Source organism: Harpia harpyja, chromosome 7 (assembly GCF_026419915.1).
Source record: "Harpia harpyja isolate bHarHar1 chromosome 7, bHarHar1 primary haplotype, whole genome shotgun sequence".
Lineage (NCBI taxonomy): Eukaryota > Metazoa > Chordata > Aves > Accipitriformes > Accipitridae > Harpia > Harpia harpyja.
Genome location: NC_068946.1, coordinates 33226522 through 33240038, shown reverse-complemented (window position 1 = coordinate 33240038; position 13517 = coordinate 33226522). Strand labels below are relative to the sequence as shown.

The 13517-nt window shown below is 35.5% G+C and overlaps 1 protein-coding gene across 4 annotated transcripts in view; it reads right to left on the bottom strand.

Annotated features, from left to right (window-relative positions):
* Window positions 1–2108: 2108 nt before the first annotated feature.
* Window positions 2109–13517, bottom strand: part of OLA1 (Obg like ATPase 1) — a 104597-nt gene continuing 93188 nt past the window's right edge. For all 4 annotated transcript variants that reach the window (XM_052792271.1, XM_052792272.1, XM_052792274.1 and 1 more), the window contains 4 exons: window positions 9640–9780; window positions 8860–8956; window positions 6665–6787; window positions 2109–2633 (listed from right to left, as the gene is read on the bottom strand). In XM_052792271.1, the coding sequence (XP_052648231.1) occupies window positions 2532–2633; window positions 6665–6787; window positions 8860–8956; window positions 9640–9780 (463 nt within the window). In that variant the 3' untranslated portion in view covers window positions 2109–2531. The remainder of the gene's footprint in view (window positions 2634–6664; window positions 6788–8859; window positions 8957–9639; window positions 9781–13517) is intronic.

Sequence of the window (13517 nt, the reverse complement as noted above, 5' to 3'; positions counted from 1 at the left end):
CCATCATCATGCCCAGTGAGTACAGGTCACCGAGAGTGAAGAGCATGCAGGCAGATTTCACTTTTTTTTCTTAAATAGCAAATGTGAGTAGGATGGATACATTGTACCTGGAGTCACCTGCGCAGGTTGAAATGCATAAATAATGTGTGCTTGGCTTAAATTAAACCACAATTCTATTTAAAACAGAGTGCTTGAAACACGCTACATATATCTACAAGTTTTTAGGAGTTGTACATCTTAAATGCATAGACCCACTGAGGAGAAACACAGGCTGCACATATTTAATGTGGCAGTTGCCACAAGTCACCAGTGATAGGAGTAACAGAGCTTATCAGATTATTCTTTCTTTTAATAAAATTTGTTTTTATTCTGGAATAATTGATTAGCTTCAGTAGTTAAAAGAACATTAGTTAAAACAACTAAAGAGATAAACTATTCAGGCAAGTTAGTAAGCTGAAACATAAAACATTACAGAATTCAAATCTAAACAAATATGGCTTATTAAATGTAACTAAGAGATGCAAAAATACAAAGCAATCCATTAATTGTGCTGTCCTTTCTAACTTCTTCACTGACTTGTAATCATTAGGTAGCACAGGAATATTTTGGAAACCAGAATGAATTTCAGACAGGACAAGAGAACACGTTCCAGCAGGTATTAGTGCAGTAAAGAGGTTACTTCTCTTTGACCAACACATACACTCCACTTCTCACTCATCTTTTATTGTGTCTAAAACCCAGCATGAGCCCTTCTGTTACTAGCATGTTGCTGACTTCCAAGAGAAACAGGTAGCCTCCGTTATTCTTTTGGATTTGACTTTTAACACAAGATTTGGTGGTCCCAATCTTTTCTCAATTATGTCACATCAAAATAACACCAAGAACAAATACTAGCCGCACCAGGGAGACGATACAGAAGAGAATTTCAAGGGTTCCAAAACATCTGAAGTCCTAATTTCCCTGCTTTACAATACTCTCCCCTCTCCTGCCACCATGAAAAAAGGAGACATTCTTTAAAACAAACCCAACAACTACGTATTGAAGTCATCTGCCCTCCCTCTGTCTTCTCAGTGCAATTAAAGGCAAGATGCCAACTTTTCAACAATGAGCCTCATGGCTCTGGCTGACCCATGTCTTCCTCTTTCAGAAATGAGCAGTGAAGCTCAAAGGCAGCATCCCAAGGGAAGCCTCGGAGCAGGACATGACCAGCACTCCCAATATCTTAAACACAGGGGGGAGGTTAGCCAGTGATAAGTTGCCTTTTCAAAATGTATAGCAAGCAAATTTATCACGGAGATGCAAGAGGTCTGGCACACCAAGAAGCCAGAGGTAACATCAGCATCTCTCCCAGCCCTGACCCCACTGAATCTGTAGCTGAAACCACAGGCACACAGGCACTTCAGAAAAAGTCAGGCTGTTTTAAATACATTAAACATACTGCACTTAAGGGCAATCCTACAGCTTGCATTAGAAGTACAAACTTGGTTTTATTTTTGCCACCTATTCTTCTGTGTTATCCAAAGAGATCAGCTCTCCCTCCTGGTTAAAGGGATAAAAAAGTACTCACAGCTGCAACCTTATTTCAGCAGAACAGCTTACCTATCCAGCACAGTGTGACCTCTTCCGTCACAACACTATCTGCGTCACCCTCCGCTGGCCTGAAAACCAGACCTGAGAGGACAACACACAACATCAGGCACCGCTGCTCCAGCCTCCACAATTTAATAATTCCAAGGCAAGAATGAAATACTTTTTCAAAATGATTTGAACAAAAAAGGTTCGGTCTCAAAGATAATGTGATTTTTCTACATGTATTTCCTCTCTCCAGTAAAAATCATTTACGCTGCATCGTTCTTATTATCCTTACCATCATCTTTCAGTGAATGTCCATCTACAAATTCATTAACTTTTTTGAGACAAATCATTGGCATCCTAATCTTCTGATTCCCATGAAAGACTCACTTTCGAGATACAATTGCAGCTGCCCCACACTGCCAGTTACTGTATCATACACGTCTTAAAATTCTGTAATCAGCATCCACCAGGTGCCGTATCGCATTCAGCACACCACAGTCAGTCAATACAGACATCCCCAAACACACCAAGGCTGGTTTTGTCAAATGTTTTATTGAGTGTAGACATCTGGAGTACTGTAAAACATGCATTATCTGTAGATTCAAAAAGGAGCAAGCCACATTGTCCTCACTGTCAAACGTGTCAGGCTTGGCATACATGATGGAGATTAATGAAGTATCATGAGAGTAATATGGTTCCTGAAAAGCTTCTACAATTTGGAGTAGGGTCTTAATCGTTTGAAATGCAAAGCTGTTCACATTTAGTGAACTTGCATGTTTGCTGGAGGTGCCATATTTTAATTCAAAACAAACAAGAATAATTTCAGTGGGGGGAGGGGAGGTTCCCTAGGTAGAAACTGTATGCTTTTTGTTTCCAGATATTCCATCCTAAATAAAAATTCATGTGCTTTTTGAAGCAGCACAGTTTATTTCTGAGCAATGAACAACATCTGATATTCATTTCTTCTTGGGTTGTTGAGGTGTATTAAATTTAAAGAAGATAATATCTCCATCCTCCACTATGTAATTTCTGCCTTGTTGTCTGTATTTTCCAGCAGCCTGTAAATAGAACAGACAAAAGGAAAGTGGGTTATTTCATTAGACATTTTATAGTATTTTCAAACTGTAATAATTTAAATACATTTTGGTAAAGAAACAGTACAGCTTCAGAGTTTGACAGCCACAATACTCCTCAGTTTCACATAATTTGGTTTTACATACATATGAAATAAATGCAAAAATAATTTAACCTCCACTGAATCGGTGGTGCTTAAATGCCATCTGCATTACATAGTGGTAAATCTGTAAACCCTGGCAAGTCTTAAGATAAAGGACACTAAAACAACTCAATTCCCCGCCCCCCCCAGCTTTCAGGCTTTCTTTTTCTTCACCCAGAAAACCTGCAGATGGCAAACACTGGCGGCAAGAATCTAAAACAGTATTGCTGGAAAGGGTGATCGGCAACAGTTTGCATCACAGCTGCATGGCTATTAAACTGGTATATGAACTACTTCTGAGAGGCTAGATGAGCGAGTACTGTCAAAACTAAAGATGGGAACGCTATGCAAAAGTCACAACTGTACATGCCTTGTGCTTCGAGCGGGGCTCTCTTGTCTGCTTGCGCCCAGATAATGAAGGACTGAGGAGCACAAAATACAGGCTCAGTTTTTCTGTCAGAAATTTCCTTTAGAAGAAATTTGCTTCAGAAGGACAGATATAAGAGCAGATAAGCTGTGAAACCAGGATACAGGAGAAGGCATATAGACCAAAGACATGAAAAGGAAATTCGTTATGAAAATGCTGTACTTGAGGAGAGCAGAAAATAGGCAAGGAATCTATTAAATATCAGTACTCTCCACATTAGAATTTATTCTTATATTTTTCTATCTTTATCTCGTCGTAATTAAACCTAGTATTATAGAGGCTACAGAGAAGCTGTGGCATTAGGACTGACAGACTGGGCGGGAGGTGGTCTGCAGAAGCATTTATCTTGAAAAGTGATCTACAATATGGAAAAGTTGAGAGCTTCTGCTTTAGTTCAATAACCATTCCTGTTTTGAAGTTTTCTCTTGCAGGAGAAAGTGCTTCCATGCAAGACCTCACTGTGCCATTATACTCAATGACACTATCACAGTGGTGGCATGCTAAGATCCCATTACAGGAAAGCTGTTAACTAATGACCTTAGTTGCAGTAGAACAGATCAGATTACTGGTACATAGTTAACTTAGACACCTTTCTTTCACAAAACCTGCTCTGTAAAGCAACGTATTTCCCCATATTGCTGTCTAGGAATTTAGAGGCTCGATAACCTTGTTGCTGTCATTCCTTATTTGAATGTTATCACCAGTGATGTTAGCCTACGGAAAATTGAAGATAAAATAGCCTCGACAATAAATATATAGTGCAATAGTAATTGGCCTTATCCCATATGACACTATCGATAAATAATAAACAGTACTTTGCAAATGTTTTCATATTTCCCCCCTCGGAAATCTGTTTAGACTGTAAAAGGTTTACTTTCAGGTAGACTTAGTAGTTCTTTCCTTTGACGATCCTAATAATGCTCAAAGTCAAGAGTAATTAGACTAATTGATGGCATAAACACTAATAAAACAGTGTGGTAAAAATCATAGGCAAGTGTAAGCTGCAGGCACAGGTACAGAGGCATTTTACAGTTGAATACATTTATTACTCACAAATATTTGTAGAAAAAACTGACCTCCGCAAAGTAACAATGCAGATTTTTTTTAGCACGCTATTGCACGTTGTCAGAGTGGCATAGACTTCTTGAATTAAATACATTTTGACACACTAATGCAAGTTTATGTATTTTTGTTACCAGTTTACAGTTAATTAAAAGTGACAGTGTTCCTTTAAATTCTCTAGAGACCATTTAATCCATTTCCATTGCTATCAGAAACACTGGTTGAAAAAATCAATACCCATTTGTGAATCTTGAGTATGTATTAAACAAGACACGTCTAACCAGTTCATTTGCACTTGAAAGCAGCCATCTGTAGAAGCCAGCTTTGCCTAAGCAGATATGATTGCTAATAATGTGATATCCCTGTAGACTACAAAGCCCACACAGAGCTATTCAGTGTATAGTTCACAGCACTGGCATTAAATTAGTTATGCTGTAGTGGTGTTAGACACACACAAAATCAAACTTAAAAATCGATCAACTTGATAACGTACAAAGCAAGCAACTCCCATTACCACTGTTATTTCAGTTGACTCCTAAAAGCTCCCAAATTTAATTCTGAAATTTACCAGCAATATAAAAGTAATTAGTATTGTGTATGGCATGAAACATTGTATTAAATGCAAATTAGAAAAGACTAGAGTAATATAACACATTTTTCTAAGAGCAAGGGTTTTTTTCTAACCTTGATTTATAAAACTAACAAATGCGAATAGGCTTGCTTCATAGATAGTTCAAAACAATAAAAATTTAACCATTAAATATAATTTGAACATGGAAGCTTGATGTTTAGAATCTCACATAGTGAAAAGCAAATAAAAATATACAGGCAAAATACTTATAGATTAATTTAATAGGTATTAACTGATGCAGCTTCTCAAGGAAAACACTCAGATTTGAGCATCAAAAACTGTTGCTGGCAAAATTTGGATCTTGGTTACATGAAGTAGTTTCTGACTGCAGAATGTTGGATTTATTTATAGCTGTGGTTTCACTTTACAACTACAACTCTACTTCCCTTTTCATACGGCAGTTCACATGCCGCAACGAACCAATTATACTGGGATTTTTTTCCCCTCACTTCCTGGGGTTCAAACAAACCTATTAAAGTCCCGCTGCTCAGTATGATCTTCCTTAGTGATACCACTGAGAATAAGCTGAATTTCAAATCATAATTTTGCATACCTTTCAAGCTATCAAATAGCAAACAATAAAGCTGAACCTTTAAAATTCTTTAACATATTATAGTGTGTAGGAACCTTCAAATACTGAGATTGATTAAATCAAACTAATGTGCTTTGTAATCGTCATTTTATAAAATACAAACCTTAATAAAACATCAAAAATGCCAAACGAGAAATCAAATGTGTATGAAATAAAGGGGGTTTCTCTGCTTAAAGAAGATGGAAATAATGCAATAGCAGCGCAGAGAAGAACAGTTTTTCTTATGACATTTATTTGCCATGTACACATTCATTTCATATTTAATAACTTCAAATCAGATATAATTTGTCAGCTATAAGAAGGGCACAACTTTGGGCACCCAATCAGTCTCTGCCCTCTAGTGTTGAGAAAGCAGATAAAACTGTTCTTAATAGAAGTGTCACTACAAAGAAGCATGAGCTCAAGAAAAAAGTTTTTCATTAAATATCTTCACTGTCTATTCAAGTAGATAGTAGCTAGGAAACTTCACCTATTGTAATATATTTTTGTGGACTACATACAACGATTACTGGCATCCTGAACAATCAAAGTAAGGCATAGCATTTTTGAATAAGACATCAAAGGGCGATTGAATTAAATACTGAAATGGTAAATTTTAAGATTCTAAAATTAATGCTTATCAGAGCCTAGGAGTGGAATCCACTAATCTTGAAAAAAAAATTGATAATATAATACTTTCTTAACCATTTACATCTGACATTTCTAATACCTTCACTGCAAACACAAAACAGAATGACACGTTATTAGAAGAAACAGGTTTTCTGTGTTTCTTGCATTTCCTCTTAGAGGTGATTCAAAAATCTCCTATCTCATCTTAAAAATTTGATTTTTTTAAAAAACAAGTTCATTTTAAAGCTTATTAAATTCTGAACACTAACACATAAACAGAGAAAAAAATTTAGCATAGCATTTGGTCTTAGTGTTGACGTTTAGTCCATAAGCTGTCATATCTTGGATATTGAAATAGTTGCATTCCTGTTCAATAAGTTGGTGAATTTCAATTCTTTCTTACGTAAAAGATGAAAATAGATTTTGGTCTATTGCTAGAGGTGACCATTAAGATTCGCTCAGCATCAAGAACTTCTTCCCAGTGAAAAATAGACTTGAAATGGAAAAATGGCACATATGGAGGAACGGAGAAGAAAAAGATGGGGAGCTCACCTTGACAGCAGCTTCTGAACCTCCTTCTTTAAAATCTTCATATTTCATTACTTCAGCCATAATGAATCCCTTTTCAAAATCTGTGTGAATCTTCCCTGCTGCCTGAGGAGCCTTCGTCCCTTTCTGTCAAAGGAAAGACCGGAAGAAAATTAATTGCATTTAAGAAGATTGATTGCAGGAAAGAGGTTTCTCCTTTTTGATATGCTTTCGGGATCTGCTGAAACTTTGTTTCATATCAGTTAAAATGTCACGCATACAGCTGGGTAATTCTCAATATTGGGACGTATGGATAGATGCCTTTGCCACAGATAAACCAACTGATATTAAAGGAGGGCAGCTTTGTTTTTCCTAATAGGTATCAACAGCAGTATTGATTTTAGAAGCTATGATTGTGTTTTGTTGTGAGATTCACTTCGATCCCTAGCTCTCCACACAGTAAGTGAGGAAAATAAAGATTTTTAAATAACTTTAAAATCTGAATTACTCAAGACTTTTACTTATGTCCAAATAATTTCAAATAAATGATAACATTCATTGGCGAACCACATTTGTAATAAAAAATGATTTATGGATCTCAAGCCCTACATATTAGCTTATTTTTATTTCAGAGTAATTTTAGTAAGTCTAATACAGAACAAAATTAGTATTCTTACCAAAATGTCAACAACTGAATCACTAAAAAATAAAAAAAATCACAGGCAACTATTATAAGATAATTTAAGTTTATGCAATAGAGGAGAATGCATTATAACTGCATGCTTTAAATTACAAGGACATACATTCTGTGCACATACAACCATGGAGAGAAATTTGAGAAATAATGGTGACCTAAAGGCTGCTTAATAAAGCATGTTAAAGTGCTAAGGAGTCTGACACTGTAAAGCACAGTTTTTACAATAAAAGATGTATTGGGTTAATATGGCTACTCACTGATGCTTACCTGACTAAATATCTTTGCACATTAAATCAAAGATACTTACAATCAGTCTTAAGATAAACCAGCTTTCAAATTTTCTAATAAAGAGCAACCATTTCTCCTACTGAAAACAGTGGAGTTTCAGAATGTGCTTTTAAAAACGATGGCAAGAATTCAAACAACAAAACTGCTTTTTTATTATTTTGGTAGCTATTTCAGGGACTTTAGCTAGCAGTTATCATGTAAAAGGAGAAGAGATGAAAAGGCTAAAAAAAATAAACGTGCTTCTAGGAAAGTAAGTTTAACGTGCTAAAATATATACACAAACATCTGTAGCAGTATTAATAAAAATATAAATTTACTGGAAATTATGTTGATTAATAAAAACAAATTAATTCCTTTGAATGAAATTAAATACAGCACTGAAATTCACTGCACAGCACTAAATACACTGATGCAAAAAATAAGAGCTCAGTGACAGATCTACAACTCCAAGTTGAAATTTTTGTAATTTTTAAGACAGTTTGTAACTACATGCATTTCAAAATATTTTTCAATACTAATCTTTATAGTATAACATATTTACATTCAAAGGCAAACCACTACAGCTCAGCTCTTACTGTCCTCTGGGAATAAATTAGTCAATCTCTATGGCTATAATCATTCTACATCAATATTTAAAATACATAATATAATTTTAGCATTACATAAGTTCCCAGATAAACATATAAAAGTACCAAAATAAACTAGGTCTAAATATTAAAGTCAGTAAAAGACCTGAATTACTGCACACTGATTTTAGGTTTTTGAGCCCAACTGTGTATCCATGAGGAATATAATGATGTTATATTACTTTTATTGCTGAAAATGTAATCCGAGCAAAGCAAAGGAGGAATGAACCATCCACAACCCAAACAAACTTAGTGAATACAAAATGAAAAGCAACATCAATTTCACTGCAGACAAACCCAGTCACACAGATTAAGCAAGCACAATACTGGTACGTCTTATCTCTGACCACAGGAGGAGGGTAGACAGATTCTACAGGATGAAGAAATTCAGACTATGTAATAGGCAGAATCAATTGTTACCTGCCTCAATCAATGCAGCTCCACTTTCACTGTTCAGCAGCTCACAAATAATTAAAGTTATCCTGGACAAAAACCTCATCTGTAATGACTAGCTAACCGCCACCATGACAAACTTCAAAGTCAGTGATATCAATCTGAATTCAATAGTGTGGAACTGGATATAGCTGATGAATAAGTATGAATCTTACCCTGATGGTCCATGCACGCACTTCATCTGGGCCTGCAGTGAAAAAGTATTCTAGTTGGAGTGCTGCATATCCAGCCTTAATGATCTTTGCTAAAGCACTGAAGAAAAAAAAAAAGAATCCAATTCATTCAACATATACACATAAACCAGCTAAATGCCCCAAGTAATCAATTTACATGGAAAGACATCACATTTTGAAGACACCGGGTCTACTGGTAAACACAGCAATAACTGCAGTAGCCTTTTTCTTTGAACTCTCTTCAGAAGTACTACTTTTTTACTGCAGAATCATAAAGACGGTATTTTGATTTGTTTATTTGGCAGGCTACAGAAATATGGGATAAATTTAAATCACCCTATCAGACAGCACTTTTGGTCTCATGCAATTTTCAGGACTCCAGGTCATGAAAGCATAACTGTTTGACTGAAATTCAATACTGAAACAATTTATTATAGTTCTTCAGAAAAATTATGGCAACATTTTCTCCACCGTCCCTATTCCCCATGGATGACGAAACAGTTTTGGTGATCATTCCTTCTCAAAAATATACATAACTAATACCTATGTTATAATTAAAACACTGTACAGAGATGACAGATGACAGTTAAAAACTTAATTTAAAATAAATCTTTTCACTCTGTCTCATGGTAAAGAAAGGAGAAGATTCTCTCTTTATAATGGTAATTACTCTGTCATTTATTATTCTATCAGCGCAAGCAATTAAATTACTGCAAGGAAATAGTTGATAATAAAGTGTAGGGAAAATGAATGCTAATTAACCTTTGTGTCATGTTCTCTTCCAGATACTTCTGTTTCTCCTCAGCACTCATATCTTGCAACTTGAGTTCCAAGGCCCCACTAAAAGGAATGACCAAAGCACCCGGGTCGTGCTTGTCCACCCACTCTTTAATTTTTATCAACCTGTAGACAACAAAGGGCACAACATTATCTTGTAGTGCATGCATGGCTGTACCACATTCATTATTATCAAGTAGCACATACATATTCATAAGAATTGCACGGTTTTATGATGCCATCTTTTTGTGTATTGCTTTCCAAGGTCAAGGCATTAACAGGCAGCAATTGCTTCAGGTATACTCCATTAACATTTCACTGTTTCTTGGTTTCTGTTTGGCATTTAATCTATCAGAAATAGGCATAATTTGAGACAATAACTAGGTTTTTGGTAAGGCTAAATACTTGCAATCTAAAATGCTAACTGAATAAAACTTTGTAGATCTGTGGACGTACATTTTTCTGAGACTTCCAAGAGTGATATTGATCAAATGTGGTAAAACTGGGGGTCTCCAGTTTTTCTTCTGACTTTAAAAAAAATTAAAAAAAAATTAAAAAAAAGCATCTCAGTGGCTAGGGCAGCTGATATTAGCAGACAGAAAAGAACACCACACTATAAACTCCCAGACAGCAAGCAGCACCCTGATCTTGGAGTATGTCATAGCTAATGAATACAGGGCTGTGTTTCCACTAGTTTCTCCCACCTTTCTACTATCTCCCCAGGACAAAGCTTCTAGATATTACACTACTATTATTTTTAAATAAAGAATCAAATTTCCTATTTCTCTTCATCTTTAATAACTGGCATCATCAGTAATAGTTGGCTGTACATCTAACATTTCTTTTTAGCTGAATGAAACTACAAATTTAGAGCTACAGATTTGTGGTGTCAGTTTTTGAATGTTCAATATCCTATTAAAATCAAGAAAATCTTTGCAGCAATAGCTGATGTTTAAACAATCTTTAAACACAGGCATCACATTCATAACTGCAAGTACTATTTATTTTAAATTTAAGGGAAACATTAATAAATTACCTGTAAGGAGTTCAATGTTATTTAAAGGGCACTATTTCTGAACAGGTGTGAATGGCAAGAATGACAACTCTGTATGCTCAGCAAGAAGACACAAGAGACATGGGAATACTTCCTGTACACTAAGAATCAAAGTACAAAATACAGTACTTTGGGTGCCGTAGATGTTTCAGACCTGAAGCACCCATCATGCAGCACAGGGTTTTATGCTTGCTGAGTTCTTTTTCTTCGTCCTGCTAATCTCCAAGATTTAGACTAAGGTTTTAACTGCTATTATACTAAAGTGCTTTGAAACTGTGGCCTGCAAACCTTTAAATAATCAATGCAAATGTCACTTCAGAAAAAAATGGACTGAACCACAAGTTCATCAACACACATTTGTCAAAGAAAATAGCAGGGGATCAGAGCTATTATGAGATTAAGTGCATGGCCCACTGAGTAGGGTTTTAGATGGGACAAAGAATATAAAAGTTCACTCAACAGTTTTCACACGTTTGTTATATAAGGCTGGTCTTCTATCATTTACTTATGTAAATACCCCATCAGTGGTTTTCAATCCTCATTATACTAATCTTTTTTTCCTCCAGTTATCCAATGAAAATATAGTCTGGTCTCCAGGACTGATACTGAAACACTATTGCCTTCAGGAACGTCTGAACTGAAAATCACAATTAAGGTGCATTTCTGAATGTGACATGTGACATTTAACAGCACTTCTAAAACTGACATTTGTAGTTAACTAATTTATTTTGGCTAACAAACTGGATACCAAAGTTCAGAGCTTATAAATGCCAACCTTTTACAGAAAATGTATCTAGAAATGGATCTGCTGTTCATAAGTGTACTTCAACATCTGTGCACACATCTTTTTTTTTTTTTAAGAAAGTATCTAACATTGGTCTCTAGACTAATTAAATAATGTACCAAGTGAAAGACAGAATGAAACACGCAAACTTGAAAAAGTGAAATGAGCATGGAAGTAATGTCAAAAATTGGATTCAAATTCTGTTTGGTAAATATGGTCATCGTAACTAATAAACTAAGAACTATTGTGGAACAACAAGATAAGAAATAATTACTTTGGCTAAAACACCAATTCAGAATAATAATAGTCTTTGACTGTCATTTTAACAGCTTTTCTATTGAGTCCTTAGAGGGATTATTTGCATTCCTCAGGTATTCTATTGTACAATTCAGATGAATAAAGACTTACAAATCATTCCTCTACCGCCAGTGTGAGACTTTGATCCAGTGAATACACCATTGTACCTTAACTATAATTGGCAAAAAACCTGACAGTGTAGAGCATCACAAGCTTAATAACAAAGGAGAATATCTCAAAGTGTTGACAGATGATCTTCATAATGCAGGAGCAGAGCTGGTACATTTTAGCAATAAATGAGCACTGAGGTCTAAAGGTCTCTGAAGTGACTGACATCAGACCTGCTACAGCCTCACTAAAAGAATAAGGTACTGCATCCCACTCTGTACAGACAGTCGGGTTCTCTGCCTGAGTCTTTCACTTTTGTGACTTTCAATGTCACAGGAATTACTAAAAAGTACCAAGGAATTCCCCTAATGGTGATCAAAAAAAGAAAACAAAACAAAACAAAAGTAAATACTCAAATATAAATACTGATATATTTCTCAATGAAATTTTCCCCCAAAGTAAAAATGTTTGACTAATAATCAATAAAGTAATAGTGCAAGTTTGCTTTCCTGTTAGGGATAACCAAGTGTGCTAAACAAAACAAAATTCTCTTACCAAATGGTAACAATTAATGTCAAAGTCTGTTTTATTTGAGCACATAATTTTCCCATGGAAATGCTGTCTGTTTGTAAAAGGACAGCATTAGTACACTCGTTTGGGCCTTTGTTAAGATAAGCAAATCCTGGAGTATCTCTCTTATTTCATGCTATACTTGATAATGAATGTTGAAGTGTATTGGATTTTAGGCTGAGAGAAAAGACCATTAACACTTAAGAAAATCTCAATTTAAAAAAACAAACCAAACACTAAAATATAACAAAATGAAAAGTTTAAAAAAAAAAAAAAAAAAAAAAGGCACCAAACAGTAGAACTGGCAGAACCAATGACCATGATTAACAGCTGAAACTACTTTAAGAAACAAGAAAGCGCTCAAGACGAAAACCCTTCTTGACAAAGTAAGCTGAAAACTATGTGGAAACAGTGTACACGGTAAGAGCAATTAAAAATATCCTCTTTCCTAATTAGGTTTCTAATAAGGCTGTTATTAGCAGAGTTAAAACTAAATTCTGAATATAAAACATAAAGCAGAAAGAAGAAAGGCTTCTTCTAGTACTACTCAGTGATAACAGCAAGGGATCTCTCGGAGCATTTCTGGACATCCAACAGCCCTCCCCTATTGAGGTAGCTTTGGTTCTTCCCTCCAGGTAGCTCTGTGGAGAGGGGGAGTGTGCCAACAGCGGCTACAGAGGGTTCCTGAACTGAAATTTGATTCTATTCACCACAAATGGACGAAATATTCTTTCTGGAAAAATATATAGACCCAAGAGACAGTAAGACAACCATTCATTCTGTCATGGCAAAAAGAAAATCTTAAATAAAAGTTGAATTGAAAACTCAGTTAAAAAGACAACTGTGTAAAAACCTGACACAAGAACAAAACCAGATCTGAACAACTTGCAAGTGAAGGCAGCACTCAAAATTCTGACCAGGGAAAACAGCCAAGAGGAATTAAGATGCTCACTTCCACCTAACACTGTTACTCTTGGCTGATAAGGAGGTAAGGAAGGACAAAAGCATGTCAGCATATCTACTACTGACTCAGAAAAGCTGTGAAGACCA